General features: G+C 44.0%; 1 protein-coding gene and 1 pseudogene across 8 annotated transcripts in view; one reads left to right on the top strand and one right to left on the bottom strand.

Annotated features, from left to right (window-relative positions):
* The window catches only part of SYNE2 (spectrin repeat containing nuclear envelope protein 2), a 368664-nt gene that overhangs the window by 79264 nt on the left and 272084 nt on the right, over positions 1-17316 (bottom strand). For all 8 annotated transcript variants that reach the window (XM_053287390.1, XM_053287373.1, XM_053287409.1 and 5 more), the window contains 4 exons: positions 14781-14951; positions 11656-11789; positions 9474-9678; positions 3374-3553 (listed from right to left, as the gene is read on the bottom strand). In XM_053287390.1, the coding sequence (XP_053143365.1) occupies positions 3374-3553; positions 9474-9678; positions 11656-11789; positions 14781-14951 (690 nt within the window). The remainder of the gene's footprint in view (positions 1-3373; positions 3554-9473; positions 9679-11655; positions 11790-14780; positions 14952-17316) is intronic.
* LOC128341210 (60S ribosomal protein L36-like) lies at positions 3723-4025 on the top strand (annotated as a pseudogene).

The raw sequence follows: 17316 nt of genomic DNA, 5'->3' as shown, positions 1-17316 counted from the left end.
CAGATTTTCTGATTGATGAGTCCATACCTGGTTTTACAGGTGTTTGCTGATTACCCACAACTGAAAATGGTGCCCCATTGTCACATCTACTGAACTTTTTCAGCTTAGGTTGCCACAATATGTTGAAATCAGTGGCCAACATCCTGACTTATGAAGCACACATGCAGAAAAGGAAAAATATATAAATCTGCTGTGTTCCAGACTAAAGCACTTGTGTACCTGGGAGGCAATTTTTGCTGATCTCCTCTTCCCTCTGAAGTACCCTGTGACCCCTGAAAATATGTCCCTGAGAGCCATGCAACTCCCAGGGACATATTTTCAGGGGTCTCACAGTGCTTCAGAAGGAAGAAGAGATTGGGAGAAATTGCTTACTATGCACGAAAGTCCACATTGTTTTCCTCTCTAATGCAGCAAACGCACACATGCTACCTCTGCTGCAGATCCTCTTCTTAAGTCAGAATACTGCCCATCATACATCTACATCTTAAATGATATTGATTTATCTTCTGAGACAATCATTTTTCCTTGGAATATGTCCTCGCATTTCCCCCCTCTGTGTTAAATGCTTTACCTCAATCTCTTGCTAATGACCACAGGTAAGTGAAACAACTGTATTAGCATAGCACAACATTAGCACAACTGTTAAACAACTGCATTAGCATAGCAGTACAAAGTTGCGTTTTGAGTATTAAAAGTGGATAGGACAAAGAACATCCTTATAATTAAAGTATGGCACCAGGTTTTCACATCTGAGGATCACTATTCCTAAAAAATGGTAGAGTGTGCCATGTCCTCCACCGTAGCCTAGCATTGCACATAAATGGTATGCAAACTGTGCCAATTGCATGCCACTAAATATATAATTAGCTGAGGACTCCATTTCCAGGAAGGCCTTCAGGGCTGAACAAACTCACTCACCTCTCTTCTACAGACTGGATTAAGGTAAGAATTCATAGAATTACTTGGGGTAAGAAACTAATAGGCCTGCTCATCAGTGAATGAATGAAAGACACTTGTATGTTAAATACTGTATGCGCCAGAACAATACAGCCAAGTATTGTTCACTTTTGGTTAAGTGACTATAGCTCATAGAGCTGTATGTTACTTACACTGCACTAATGAGATGGGTAGATAAAGTATGAACCACAAAAGTGCGTTGTTGCTTCAGGGGCATGAGTCTCATTTGGGATGTAAGAAGTCCTGGGTTCAAATCTTAGAAAAGTCCTGGTTGGGGAGTGGAGAAGAGCCATCCCCTAGTTTTCTTTTAGGGATTGTAGTTCAGCAACAGAGTACATGCTTTGCATGGAGAAGGTCCTAGGTTCAAACTAGTATCTCCAGTTACTACTACAGCAACAAATATTTATATACCGCTTTTCAATGAAAGTTCCCAATGCGGTTTACATAGAAAAATAAATAAATAGATGGTTCCCTGTCCCAAAAGGGCTCACAATCTAAAAAGAAATGTAAGGTAGACACCAGCACCTCTGAAGGAATGCTGTGTGGGGGTTGGAGAGGATCAATTGCTCTCCCACTGTTAAATACAAGAGAATCAACACTTTAAAAAGTGCCTCTTTCCTCAGGGGTTAACTCAGTTAATCCCTGCTAAGTTAAACCCCTGAGTTAATTCTAAGTTAAAAGGATATAGAGTAGCAGGGCTTGAAGAGACCCTCATCTAAGATGCTGGAGAGCCGCTGCCAGTCAGAGTAGACAGTATCGGTTTTGATGGACCAGTGATCTGACAGTGTAGTGATCAGCCACCCCTCTCCCTAAAGAGTTAACAGGGAGTAAACCCTTGTTTTGACTGACACGCTGGTGAACTCCAGGGCAGCCAATCAGTACACCAGGTGGGTGGGACCTAGAGAGAGGTTGCGGGGAATTCTGGGAACAAGAAGAGGAGGTCTTTGTTAGAGAAGATAAGGACACACGTGGCCATGGAGGATAGCTATAGGAGGATGACTGCAGCTCTTGGAAGACAGAACTGCAGGGCCTTGATTCTCAACCAAAGTTTGGTGAGTTCAAGGGAAAAGGAAGCCTGGGCTTTGGCTTTGGAAAGTTTAGTCTAGGGAAAAGTTTGTTTAGTCAGACTTTGCATTAGAATTTCTGTTTCTTTGGTGTGTGCTTTGTATATTCCTGATACTGTTCTATTATTGTTTACCTGTAACATAATTAAAATAAGAAACACTAGCCTATGCCCATCCTACCTAGGGCATTGCAAGAGACTCCACAAACATTTAAACATGCATTAAGACAACCTATTTTTAAAATCCTACTAAGTATTCTTAACTGTATTTAGAAGCTGGGAAAGCCTCAGACGGAAGCAGTTTGTAGTAATTGAATAAAACTCTTTTTTAGCCCTTTTCTTTTTACAAGTCTCTCCAAGTTGGTTTTTAACTAAGGAAAAGCGAGGTGGGTGGGGGACAACGATGAAGGGGAATTTTCTCAGGTGCAAGCACGTCCTCAGACTTTCAACAGCTATCGGTTTTCTCACCACGTGTACGCTTGAACATGGGAGATTTTTGTAACTATCCAATAGCAAAATAAAGAGGGTTTCCCCTGGGATTCCACCCCAAGCCTAGAGAGGTTCAAGCTCTGTCGATAAGAGGGGTCATGGTGGCAGCCAGGGGCGTAGCAAGGTTGGAGTGGGCCAAGAGACAAGATTTTTAAATGCCCCCCCCCCGCCGAAGCTCAGGTCATAAAGAAAAGAAATCTTAAACGAGGCTGAATAGTGGTAACAAAAAGCATAGTAAAATATAACCTATGTGCCACAATAGAACATCATCCTAAATTATTTTTTAAAAGGTTTTGTAAATTGTGGACAATGCAAGTCATTTAATGGTACTAGAGAAAGACATGCTGTTCTGGTAGCTCCAGGTCTTAACACTCACATCAATTTCGGAGGATTAATAGAACTGAAGGAAGCCCGAACAGGTGCGCAGCTGAGGGAGTCAGTCATGTGACTTGCCTCTGGGGGCCCCCCAAGGCAGTGGGCCCCAAGACAACTGTCTCCCCTTGCCCTATTATAGGCACGCCCCTGGTGGCAGCCTTTTGAACCTACCAATAGTACAGAATAGTTTTAGGAGAAGCCTAGGCAGAAAGCTCAGAAGAGATGATTCAGCATTTTCTCCCACACATGAGCTTGCTCTGAGACAAAGGCTTTAATCCACTACATGTAAGGAACTTTCCAACCGCTACAATTTGTAAAACCATACAAATGTCTTTTCACCCTCTGAAAATGCTTCCTCCATCCATGAGTGCAGGAGTTCTCAACTGTGGGTCACCAGATGTTGTTGGAATATAACTCCTGGGAGGGAGGAACCAAGGCTGGAACCCCATGCATCAGTGAGTTAACAGCAAAACACCTTCTGAGAAATACCTGGAATTCATTTTCTTTTGTCTGCAACATCTTTTCCAGATAGGTGATTCTTTGAAGAGGGTGGAGCTTGTCTGGAAGAAGTGACTGTGTTGCAGGCTCAGCCAGCTGAGCTATTTTATCCGCCAGCTCTGATGCCTGGAGAAAACTTCCCTTGATGTTTTCAAGGCCAAGTTGTAATTTCTAGAAAGAAAAGAAGACACATTCAGACAAACAAAGGGCTGCTCCCTGGGTAGGATGCTGGCTTCAAGCTACAATTGCAGAAATTGTTTATATGTTGCTTTACAATAAAAGTTCTCTGCTTTCCTTTTTTCGGCATGACTTCCATTGCACAGCAACAGCTACAGCAGCCATGGCGGTCCTGAACAAAGGCCACAAGGTGACCAAGAACGTGTCGAAGCCGCCCCAGTGCCGACACCGAGGGCGCCTGACCAAACACACCAAGTTTGTCCGGGACATGATCTAGGAAGTGTGTGGCTTTGCACCTTATGAGAGAAGGGCCATGGAATTGCTCAAAGTCTCCAAGGACAAGCGGGCACTGAAATTTATAAAGAAAAGGGTGGGTGCCCACATCCGGGCCAAGAGGAAGCGTGAAGAACTCAGCAATGCCTTGGCGGCCATGAGGAAGGCAGCAGCCAAGAAGGACTGAGCTCCCTTGTCCCTTCTCTGTCCCAACAAAGCTTCTTTAAGATTTTTTTTTAAAGTTCTCAGAAGTCCTCCAGCCTCTCTCACAGCTTTAGAACCAGGGGCCATCCCATTAAATGGATTGCCAGGAAATATAGGAATGGCAAAAGGAAATAGCTTTGCACACTGCGCATAACCTATGGAATTCTCTGCCATGGGCTGTGATCATGGCCAGCTTGGATGGCTATAAAAGGGGCTTAGACAGATTCATGAAGGACGGTCTATCAATGGCTACTAATCCTGACGGCTATAGGTTATCTCCAGGCTCAGAGGCAGGATGCTTCCAAATACCAGCTGCAGGGGAGCAAGAGAGAGGACATACCTTCATCTCCTTTTTGCATGGCTTCCCAATGCACCTGGTGGGTCACTGTGGGAAACAGGACTCTGGACTAAACAGGCCTTGGGCCTGATCCAGAAAGACTGTTCTTATGTTCCTGCCAATCAATTTCATTGTATGACTCTTTTCTAATATTGCAAAGGAGGCACAAAACTTGTATTTGAAGAACCTCACTTGAAAATCTTAGCATTAAAACAATCAATCAATCACCATCAGCAGGAAAATCAAGAAATTTACTCCAGCAGAATGCTTACTTGGAATTACTGTATTTACCTGAATACAAGACAACTCTAAATTTAAGATGAGCCCCTTAAAAACTAGATGTTATGGGTTATACCCATAATTATCCCAAAGAAAGGACTCTGAATTTAAGGGTAGTGAAATCCAAAAAAGAGTGTGAGGAGCTCAAAAAGGATCTCTCCAAACTGGGGGAGTGGGCGACAAAATGGCAAATGCGGTTCAATGTTAGCAAGTGTAAAGTGATGCGCAATGGGACGAAAAACCCTAACTTCACATATACGCTGATGGGATCTGAGCTGTTGGTGACTGATCAGCAGTGGGATCTTGAGGTCATGGTGGACAACTCGTTGAAAGTGTTGACTCAACATGCGGCAGCTGTGAAAAAGGCCAATTCCATGCTAGGGATCATTAGGAAGGGGACTGAAAATAAAACTGCTAATATTATAATGCCCTGATACAAAACTATGCTGCAGCCACACCTGGAATACTGCGTACAATTCTGGTCACCACATCTAAAGAAGGACATTGTAGAACTTGAAATGGTGCAGAAGAGGGCAACCAAGATGATCAGGGGCCTAGAGCACCTTTCTTATGAGGCAAGGCTAAAACACTTGGGGCTATTTAGTTTAGAAAAAAGACGACTGCGGGGAGACATGATAGAGGTCTATACAATCATGCATGGTGTGGAGAAAGTGGATAGAGAGAAATTCTTTTCCCTCTCCCATAACACTAGAACCAGGGATCATCCCATGAAATTGATTGCCGGGAAATTTAGGACCAACAAACGGAAGTACTTTTCCACACAACCCATAATCAACTTGTAGAATTCTCTGCCACGAGATGTGGTGACAGCCAACAACCTGGATGGCTTTAAGAGGGGTTTGGATAACTTCATGGAGGAGAGAGGTCTATCAATGGCTATTAGTCGGAGGGCTACAGGCCACCTCCAGCCTCAGAGGCAAGATGCCTCTGAATACCAGTTGCAGGGGAGTAACAGCAGAAGTGAGGGCATGCTCTTTACTCCTGCCTGTAGGCTTCCAGCAGCATCTGGTGTGCCACTGAATGAAACAGGATGCTGGACTAGATGGGCCTCGGGCCTGATCCAGTAGGGCTGCTCTTATGTTCTTAAGAGGACCCCCTGATTTCTAGCATCAAAGAACTTGGAAAAAACCTAGTCTTGGATTTAGGTAAATACAGCAAGTCCCAAACTATTCAGTGAAGCTTCCTCTCAGTTAAATATGCATAGGAATGCACCTTACTATCCTTCCAGAGACTCCAAAGCCCTTATAAGTATAAAGACTTTGCAAAAATTCTGAAAGCTAGGAGAGGATCTGGCTGTGTCCATGTGGTTTGCAGGGCTTCAATCTGGCCGCTTAACTCCCTTTGACTGTGTGAAGCTGATTAACAATACAAAGAGAATGAAGAAAGCTGTGGTTCTCCTAGACTTGTAGCTTGGCGATTGTTCTTTATCCTGGATAAAAAGGGCGGAGGGGAGCACCACTTCTGAAGTGTATAATTTAATACAATTTTCACTTAACACCAACGCACCCCCCCACAAACATGCTTTTTGGACAAGAGTCACAGCTGTGTTGTTAATGGGCATAAAGTAAGAATAAAATGCTAATTTACCACCATTAAGGACAAATTTTTACCAACGTGATGCATGTGTGTCTGGCTTCCTAACCCCTTTTTCTCCTTGCATCTGTGCTCTTAAGGGCAAATGAATCTGCTACTTTACATTGATCCATTTTAATTTCTTCCCATTAGAGTTTTCATGCGATTTATTAAGGCCGAAAACACATTTCTACCAACTCCTAGATGCAAAGGCCTTTACAGCAAGCTGTCAATCTTGTCTGAAATTGTTAGGGCAGAAAAGGATGAGGGAGGCTTAATTGCATACTGAACTCCCAAACCAATTCCTGACAGTCATTCGCAACTGGAAAAGGTGTAAAATACCATCCCACCCATTAAGCGGCTTCTTGGTATTATTCTTTACAAAAGAGGAGAGAACTGTTTTGTCCTCCTCTACAGATACTGGGAAGGGATTATTAGCACCAGGCAGATTTAATAGCTGCTTCGTGTCCAACACAATTATGCTGGTTTTATTTGTAGGCAAGAGATGTGGAATTAGATTGTGAAATGCTGTGGAAATTTTTCCATCCCTGAGCTGCTGGGAAACTCTGCTGCCGCCTTTTATTTAAGACACTGCAAGAAGAGTCTGAGATCCCTTCCCTGTGTGTTGCTCAGTTCACTTAATGTGAAATTGGTCTGGTTTTTTTGGATCCAGCTCAAGTGAATGTCTCACCATAAAGCAACAGGGAATAAACCTGGTCCAGAAAGTAACTAAAGTAATACAAAAGATCAGGGATAACTACAATATAATCCTAGGTTAATTTATATAATGTACTTCTATATATACACACACATATACAAACACACACACAATTTTATTATAAACATGAAAATATAAAACTGTATGTATGTATTTGTTTATTTCGGCCCAAGGCCAGCATAGAAAATATAAAACGATATATACATATTATTATAACATAAAATATAAATGGATATTTTAATAGTAAAAGTTGACGATACTTAATCAATATAAATAATTATATAATCAATATAAATACTTAAAATTATTAACAAGGACTTTTTTTTTATACAATGACATTTTTAAAAGTCCTTGTTAATAATTTTAAGTATTTATATTGATTAAATACCTTAAACTTTTACTATTAAAATATCCATTTAATAGCAATCTTTATTCATTCATTCAATCAATCTTTCAATAAATAAATAAATAAATAATTTTGTGCGTGTTTATGTATATGTGTATATATATTGTATATTCATTCCTAGGTTAATATAATCCTAGGTGCGATATACCCCACCACCCCAGGATTATGTCACCTGAAAACTGGGCCTTTGGGTATCTTGTAAGATAAAAAGAAGATGCTGATTTGCCCATCGACTGTTTAGGAATGTAGGAACATAGGAAGCTGCCATATACTGAGTCAGACCATTGGTCCAGCTAGATCAGGATTGTCTATACAGACTGGCAGCAGCTTCTCCGAGGTTGCAGGCAGGAGTCTCTCTCAGCCCTATCTTGGAGATGCTGCCAGGGAGGGAACTTGGAACCTTCTGCTTTTCCCAGAGCAGCTCCATCCGCTGAGGGGAATAGCTTGCAGTGCTCACACATCAAGTCTCCCATCCATATGCAACCAGGGCAGACCCTGCTTAGTGAAGGGGACAAGTCATGCTTGCTACGACGTGCTCCCAGGTCATGGTCTAAGGCAGGGGTGACCCTTTCGTAAGGCAAGGTGAGGGAGTTGCCAGGTGTGCCAGCAGGGTGAAAAGTCACTCATTCCCCTCCTTCGCCGTTGGAGCAGCTCTTTTGGGACTGATCTTCCTTTGCAAGATTTGCAGGGAGTGTCTTTCCTCACACTCCTTGCAAGGCTTGCAAGAAGCACAAGGAGGGAAGAGGGGCCTGCTGGCAGCCTCCTCCCCTGCTTGCCCCATCCTGCACTCTCAAAGCTCGCAAGGGTTCTTGTTGAAAGGGGCATGGGCCACCAGAGGCAAGGGAGCATTCGGTGAGGGGAGCGGTGAGCCTTCCCCAACAACATCTGGGGGCCCAAGGCTGGGAACTCCTTTTCTAGTGCATTGTGAACAAAGGCCATGTTTGTCTCTCCTTCTTGCATCACATAGTCCATAGAGTCCAAACATTTCCAATATACAGTTTCTATGGCGTTTGAAATGTCCTGGCTTGAAATGTGGTATACGGAGATTCAATGCCATTCAGGTAGAATCTTTTTTTCTATCTTTGGGTCTACCCTGTCTATAACAAAAAGTCAGAGCATGATTTTCAAGTACATCTTGTAACATGCCTTGCAGCCCAAAGGTTTATTTTCTAAAGGAAAATACTCCTGCTAACTGAGCAAAGACACACCTTTTAAAAGTGGTGATTCTGACCATTTAGTGGGGGAGAACAACGGTCCCTAATTAATCCTAGCACAGCATTCCTCCAGAGGTTGTTACTGAGTCTACCTTACATTAGACTGTGAGCCCTTTTGGAACAGGGAACCATCTTATTTATTTATTTAGTATATTTCGCTTATGCATGCATTCATTATATTTATTTATTTAGCATATTTGTAAACCGCCCCAAACTTGTGTCTCTGGTTTACAATAAATACGACATGATCAAAACAGCAATTAAAACATTACAACAGTTTAAAATAACTTCATATTAAAAGTCTAGTTAAAAGTTTGGGTGAACAGATGGGTTTTAAGCATCTCCTTTAAAAAAAAACAAGTGTCAGAGATGGCAGGGAGGCTCTTACTTCAGAAGTAAGAGCTTTATTGCTTATTTATTTTTCTATGTAAACTGCTTTGAGAATGTTTGTGGAAAAGCTGTATATAAATATTTGCAGCAGTAGGATAACGTTCTTGGCTCCTAGCAGTGGAAAGATGTAGCTATGAATGCCCCTGTATCATTTGAGTAGCTTAAAAGAACTTGGGCTACATTTGTATGCATTTTTGAAGTTGTATGCTCTAGATGCTGTAAGTCACCTTGAGCTTACAGAGAAATAGGATATTAAAATGTTGGAAATAAAATATATAGGAGAGTAAATAACAAGCTTCCCATCTCTTGTTCTAGCAAAGCATAATGGCCTAATGTCAACATAATGTCATCATGTTTTAGTGATGCATTTGCGAGAAGCTATTAAATCTGCTGGGATTGTGCATGGATATAACTGTATCTTACTTTATGTATTCATTGGTTTCTTTTCCAGCTGACCTTTGGCCATAATAAAGGCTGATTAATGGATAGTGTCTACCTACTTTCACATCCTGTATCTTCTGCTTCAGGAACTCCATTGTAAGGCCTGCAGGTATGCTAGCCTCCAAAAGAGAATTGCATTGTTCCTCATGTTTGTCTAGTTTTGCTGTCACATCAGCATGCAAACCAATGTACGAATCCCAAAGGCTTAAAGAGGTCTGCACTTTCTGCAGCTGATCTCCAATTTCTTCATTGAGTTGCATCCACCTGACAAAAACATGCAAGATCATGGGTGTCACATGTGGCACAGGCACAATTAATTTGCACATATTTTCAGATATGCAGAAGGCTCGTTTTTGACTTGTTTCCGATTAATAAAATCATAACATCTCAAAGGGGTGAGCTTGTCAAACTCCCAGTTGCAAAACACCATCACATATTATCCCGGGCATACATCTTGCTTGGCAGTTGCTGACCATTCCTTTTGTAAAACCTAATGAACATAACTGTAACTGAACAATCAGGGGTGGATCTACCATTTAGCAAACATATGCAATGAACATGGGCTGCCACTAGGGGAGCTGCACCCATATTTCCAATTTAGATAATAATTTTCTCATAGAAGACGTTCCTCATAGGGCAGGGTGGCAAACTTGACTCTCCAGTTGTTGGTGGACTATAACTCCCATCATCTCCAGCCACAGGCTGAGGATGATGGGAGTTGTAGTTCACCAACAGCTGGAAGGCCAGGTTTGCCCATCTCTGCCATAGGGGAGTTTCAGTGGGAACTTAGACATATTAATACTGCCCAAATGGCTGGGCAGAAAGCCCTGAAATTTCACACTGAGTTCCTACACGATAAGAGCATTAAATGTATGGGTGTTCAAGGAAATTTATTTAAAATATATATTTATTTTTAAAAATCAGCATGGTACAAAGCCAGGTTTGGTTGTAAGCAGGATGAATGGGTTTCCCTAAGCAACATCTTTAAAAGGCGATATGTCTGAACAAAATGCAGTGATTGGGTTTCTATCGAAGGCTCACCACTCAAATAGTGCAGGTCTGGATACATCTATTAGGTGAGTTAGCAACAGAGGCACAAGCAAGGTGAGGCCAGCATTTGAACCCAACCATCTAGGGTTTAGATCTAGCATTCTTAGGTGGAAGGCCCATAGCTCAGTAGTGGGGGCCATGCTGTGCAGGCAAGGTCCCAGGTTCAATTCCTTGCACCTCTAAGTTAAAGGCACCCAGGCAGCAAAGTAGGAAGCAAGGCTGAGAAAACCACCGCCAATCAGCACTGCCAATCCTAGCCTACCCAGTCCAGCAGTTCAGCTTAGCAAAAGCAGTTTCAATTCAAATATCCATACATACTGCAGAGTGCATGTTATCCCAGAGCTGTGGAAGACACTCAGCAGCACCTAGACCCAGGGGTTCCCAAACTGATGCTCCAGAGGTTGCTGAACTGCAACTCCCATCAACCCCAGCCACAATAAATTGGAGCTGTGGGTGATGGGAGCTGTAGTTCAGCAACATCTGGAGTACCACAACAATTCTCTCCAGCCCGCCCCCCCCTTCTTTTGCTGCCTCTGAACATATACCTGGGGTACCCTTGGGAACATGTTGTTGTTATTTTCACAGTAATAGTTGATATTTCCCCTGTGCCGTTAACTACTAAGATATCTGGACTATTGGAGGTCTATAGCAAGCAGGAATTGTCCCCTTTGCTAAGCAGGATCTGCCTATGTGAGCTCTGCAAGATATTCCTCTTAGGGGATGGGGCTGCTCTGGGAAGAGGATCGGCATCCTTGAATGCAGAAGGTTCCAAGTTCCTTCCCTAGCATCTCCAGATAGGGCTGGGAGAGACTCCTGCCTGCATCCCTGGAGAAGCTGCTGCCAATCTGTGTAGACAATACTGAGCTAGATGGACCAATGGTCTGACTCAGTATAAGGCAGCTTCCTATGTTCCTATGAGCTTAATAGTGTTTGGCATGCTGAGTCAACATGTTGACCATGCACACAATCATAATTCCTGCATAGAGCAAAGGGTTGGACTCTAAGACCTTCCAGCTCCCTTCCAGCTCTAAGATTTTATGATTTTTATGACCCCAGAGAACAAGGGTGATATTAAATAGGAATTTTCTACTTTCCTCCAGTCAAAGTAATATTAATCTCTGACGTACACAACAGACACCACTGAATTTGCAAGCAATGACTTGAACAGCAGAAAAGGAAAACCGACTGTACCTTGTGCATGCCTCTTTGCATTTCTGATCAATAATCTCCGAGCATGAGGGATCACACAGCTTCTTCAGATTGCCAGCAGCAGCTTGGAGTCTAGCCAAGCTTTCTTCGTTACTCTCCGCTTTGTCTTGAAGAGACTGCAAAATGAAACGCCATGTAATCAGGTTAGGAATCTGAAGAAGTTTGAGGCAGTGGTTACTGATGTGCTCACTTGTGTCTCTCATTCCAAGAGGGAGCATTTAGAACTCTGAGCAGATCTCCACACACGCACTGGCCAAATCAATTTTTTAATCCCAATGAGGTCCTCGACCCTTCTCCTACATCTCGGGGGGGAGGGGAACGAGGGCTCTCCCAGACCTCATGCCACTTTCAGAAAGGCTCCATAAGCAGCGAGACCCCCATGCGACCCCCATGCTTGTCCAGGCGTGGGAATTTCATCAACTTTATGCTAAACCTCAGAAAACAGTGAAACATCTAACCTCGTGAACTGAGCAAAGAGGCCCCTTTTAAAGTGGCGATTCTCTTATATTTAGCAGGGGCAGAGCAACTGGCCCTGTCCAACCCCAGCACAGCATCCCTCCAATGACTGTTAATGGGAGTTTATGTTTCTTATTTAGATTAAGAAGAAATAAGAAACTTACGTTTCTTATTTAGATTGTGAGCCCTTTTGGGACAGGGGACCATCTTTATATATTATTATTTGGTATCTGTAAACTGCTTTGAGAACATTTGCTGAAAAGCAGTATATAAACATTCCTAGTAGTAGTAGTAGTAGTAGCAGCAGCAGCAACAACCTTTGAGCATCTCTAAAGGATTAGTGCACCAGGTAAGTACATGTCCCCCATAGTTTGGCACTGGAAAGTGGGTGGGGGCTTTCCCCTGCAGTTGCCCCAAGCACTGGAGATGCTTGGATCACCTCTAAAGAGCAATGTGATGAGACCTTCCCCCTCCCCCCCCAGGAGGGGTAAGTCAGTGCTATTGGCTGCCTTCCAGGGCCAACCACAAATGGTGGGCCCCTGACGGGAAGGCAGGCTTGAGCACCATCTCTCTCCAGGCTGCCTAGGGTTGAGTAAGAAGTGCCTCCTGACAAGCAGACTGTGGAACTCCTGGAAACTGGAAGGGAATTTGGTCTCTTTTTACTTTCATATTTGTTTTTCCTTTGGTATACCATGAAAGGCTAACGTGAGTTAAACATGGGTGGGTTCCAAAAAAAAAAAAAAGTTTGTAGACTAGAGACTTCCATAGACTGCTGGACAGTTCTTGTTTCATGAATCAAGAGTTTCATGGATAATTTTAATATTGCGTGGAAGGAGTCCTGGAAGAAAGTGACACACACACTTCTCTGGGACAATTATGAACAAAGGAAACTGCCATATACTGAGTCAAACCATAGGTCCATCTAGCTCAGTATTGTTTATACAGACTGGCAATAGCTTCTCCAAGGATGTAGGCAGGAATCTCTCTCAGCCCTATACTGGAGATGCCAGGGAGGGAACTTGGAACCTTCTGCTCTTCCCAGAGTGGCGCAATCCCTTAAGGAGAATATCTTACAGTGCTCACAATTCTAGTCTCCCATTCATATGCAACCAGGGTGGATCCTGCTTAGCTAAGGGGACAAGTCATGCTTGCTACCACAAGACCAGCTCTCCTCTCTTTAGACCAGCTCTCCTCTGGAATTCAATAGCCATGAGTCTCTTGGGATACGTTTGTTATTGTTACTATCTCATCTGGAAGGATTAAGGACCACTGCCGACTTCTGGTCTGCACAGAAAGCCTCTTCTAATGTTCTTATTATGCCAAGTCTTCATAGAGCCTGAATATCCATGATGGCAGGAGTTCTCAAACTTGGGTCCCCAGACGTTGTTGGACTACAACTCACATCATCCCCAGCCATGGAGGCCTTTGGTCTTGCATGATTGGTTTGGATTGTCTGGACCTCACATTAGTTAATCGGGGGACAGACTGGTTTAGCAACTGGAGAACAGAGATGCACCCAAGAATGCAGAATTTAGCCATCTCTGCCATATAGCATCATGTAGATCACCTGATAGTGCCTTCCCCAAGGTTGGTTCTCATGACTTATCTAATGTCAGCTTGCCAGGAATCTAGAGATTCGCGCCATTACCTCCTGCAGAGTGAGTCGTGAGAACTCAGAAAATGTTGGCGATCTCAGACAAAGTGACACGAAGCCAAGATTATCACGCTGAGTTCAAACCTAAGACTACCACTCTCAGCTGCTTGTCTGTTTGACATGGTGCCAATTTGAGATCGCTGATATTTTCTCATGTGATGGTCCATGGGAATATCTAGATTCCCAGTAAACTGACGTTAGATTGATCGTGAGAACCAGCCCTTGATCTTTATATATTTATAATAAAATGTATAAGTTGTCTTTCGACTTCAATTTTATTATGTGTAAAAAAAGTTTGGTGTTGTGCCGGAATCAGCCCAAGAGGAGAGCCGGTCTTGTGGTAACGAGCATGAACTGCCCCCTTTGCTAAGCAGGGTCTGCCCTGGTTTGCATTTGAATGGGGGACTACATGTGTGAGCACTTAAGGTATTTCCCTCAAGAGATGGGGCCACTCTGGCAAGAGCACCTGCCTGCTTGCATGCAGAAGGTTTCAAGTTCCCTCTCTGGCATCTCAAAGACAGGGCTGAGAGAAATTCCTGTCTGTAACCTTGGAGAAGTCACTGCCAGTCTGTGTAGACCAGGGATTCTCAACGTTGGGTCCCCAGATGTTCTTGGACTTCAGCTCCCATAATCCCCAGCCCCAGTGACCTTTGGTTGGGGATGATGGGAGTTGAAATCCAATAACATCTGGGGACCCAACACTGAGAATCCCTGGTGTAGACAATACTGAGCTAGATGGACCAATGATCTGACTCTGTATAAGGCAGCTTCCTATGTTCCTTTATTTATTTTGAAAAGGAAAATGTAAGAACCCTAAAATATGTTACATGGAGAACATAGGGAGCTGCCTTATACTGGTCCATCCAGCTTAGTATTGTCTACACTGGCTGGAAGCAGCTCTACCTGGAGACGCCAGGGAGTGAATCAGGGACCTTAGGCACGCAAAGCAAATGCTCCACCACTCAGTTACGGCCCCATCCCATAAATGTGCCTTTACCTGGAGATTTTCCACTTGGCTGTTCATAGTCTCTGCTGTGGTCACGGGAGGTTTGCTGTGCTCCATGGAATATGAAGCTCTTGCGAGCAGCAGCTTGACTTCATCCTGGGCCTCATCATAAACCCTCCACTCTTCCAAAGCAGTCTGTGCCGAGGTCTTCAGCTGCTCAAGCTGCAAACGTGAATTAAGAGGCCAAGCTTAGAAACAGGGCTGCTATTTCTGTTTGACAAAATACACCCGCGCAACGACTTAGGAGGACATTTTGGAACTAGAAGCCACCCATCGTTAAACATTTATTCCAGTATTACCTTTCCAAGGCATGCTGGACAAAAGTCTCTCAACATTTAACAAATTAATATATAACTGATTTCAGAGGTAATGGTACATGCTTCAAAGCTGACACTCTAAAAAGGATTTGTGTTTGAGAGTGAAGCATCAGAATTATTTTCATTAGCAACTTAATGGGAGGGCAAGACCTTGCTGCGCAGACAGCGCTCATTCCAGAAGTCCTGGCTAGAGGGAGATTTACAGGAATAAATGCGCTGGCTTTATTCGCCGCTCAGCAGGCAGCTCACAGATACAGCTGCTCCCCAAGGGCTCTCCGTTGCAAAAGGAACAGGTGCTCAGCTGGGAGCTTTGGCTCTGCGAAAGCTTAAACTCCCTAGAAATTGTCTTGGGTTTCTGTTGAAGTTTCAGAGATCCTCTATATCCTGGCTAGAACCAGGAAAGCTCCACGGGGGGGGGAGGGGGGGAGAGAGAGAGAGAGAGAGAGAGAAAGAGAGAGAGAGATCCATGGCCCTTAGTAGGGCTGTTCTCGTGATGATTACGGGAACAGGGACAGCCTCCTACCCTCGTTCAGGAGCCACATGTGCTCCCGATTGGCCATCGTGATACTTCTACAAGCAAGCAAGGAGTAGGGGGAAAGGCTTGTCTGCGAGCTGGGCACGGAGGTGAGAGGAGTGCTTCCCCTCCACCCTCACTCAGGAGCTGGGTACAAGTTCTGGACTCACAGCCTCCATTCCCAACTGGCAGATGAGCATTTCCCCCCTCCCACCTTGTTTGAGGAATTGTCATGATGGCCAATCGGGCTCGCAAACTGGGGTAGGACTCAGGCTTCTCCTCCTACCCTAATAATGATTGTGGGAACAGCCACAGTTTCATCTACAGGAGGGGTTCTCAACTTTGGGTCCCCAGATGTTGCTGGACTACAACTCGCATGATCCTCATGTGGACAACTCGCATGTGGTTGGGGATCATGGGAGCTGTAGTCCAATAACATCTGGGGACCCCAAGAACCCCTGATATAATCCATTGGATAAATTGCTGAACATGGAGGTGGGAGACTTTATTTCCAGGCTGACCTCTGCCATGGAACAACCTTGGACAAATTGGACAACTCTTGGCCTGAGTTAGAGAGCTGCTCCCTCAGGCCTTCAGCTCTTAGAAGAGAGGGGGCTGATTGACTGCTCTCGATCCTATTGATTGATTACGTGCCGTCAAGTCGGTGTCGACTCTTGGCGACTACAGAGATAGATTCTCTCCAGGATGATCTGTCTTCAGCTTGGCCTTTAAGGTCTCTCAGTGGTGCATTCATTTTTGTCGTAATCAAGTGCATCCACCTTGCTGCTGGTTGTCCTCTTCTTCTCTTTCCTTCAACTTTTCCCAGCATTATGGACTTCTCAAGGGAGCTGGGTTTTCGCATGTTTCCGAAGTATGCTAGTTTGAGCCTGGTCATTTGTGCCTGGAGTGAAAATTCTGGATTGATTTGTTCTATGATCCATTTGTTTGTTTTCCTGGCTGTCCATAGTATCTTCAAAAGTCTTAGGAACATAGGAAGATAGGAACATAGGAAACTGCCATATACTGAGTCAGACCACTGCTCTATCTAGCTCAGTATTGTCTTCACAAACTGGCAGTGGCTTCTCCAAGGTTGCAGGCAGGAATCTCTCTCAGCCCTATCTTGGAGAAGCCAGGGAGGGAACTTGAAACCTTCTCCTCTTCCCAGAGCGGCTTCATCCCCTGAGGGGAATATCTTGCAGTGCTCACACATCAAGTCTCCCATTCAGATGCAACCAGAGCCAGCGTGGTGTAGTGGCTAGAGTGCTGGACTAGGATCGGGGAGAACCGAGTTCAAATCCCCATTCAGCCATGAGACTTGCTGGGTGACTCTGGGCCAGTCACTTCTCTCTCAGCCTAACCTACTTCACAGGGTTGTTGTGAAAGAGAAACTAAAGAATGTCGTATACCGCTCTGGGCTCCTTGGAGGAAGAGCGGGTCATAAATGTAAAAATTAAATAAATAAATAAACCAGGGCAGACCCTGCTTAGCTATGGGAACAAGTCATGCTTGCTACCACTAGACCAGCTCTCCTCTCCTGCACTTCTCTGGCACCAAAGTTCAAAAGTGTCAATGCTTCTTCTATCTTGCTTCTTCAGCGTCTAGCTTTTGCATCCATAAAGTGTCATGGGAAAAACCATTGTCTCAATGATTCTAATCTTTGTTGGTATAGACACATCATGGCATCTAAATTTCCTTT

This window comes from Hemicordylus capensis, chromosome 1 (assembly GCF_027244095.1).
Source record: "Hemicordylus capensis ecotype Gifberg chromosome 1, rHemCap1.1.pri, whole genome shotgun sequence".
Lineage (NCBI taxonomy): Eukaryota > Metazoa > Chordata > Lepidosauria > Squamata > Cordylidae > Hemicordylus > Hemicordylus capensis.
This window is presented reverse-complemented; position numbering and strand designations above follow the sequence as displayed.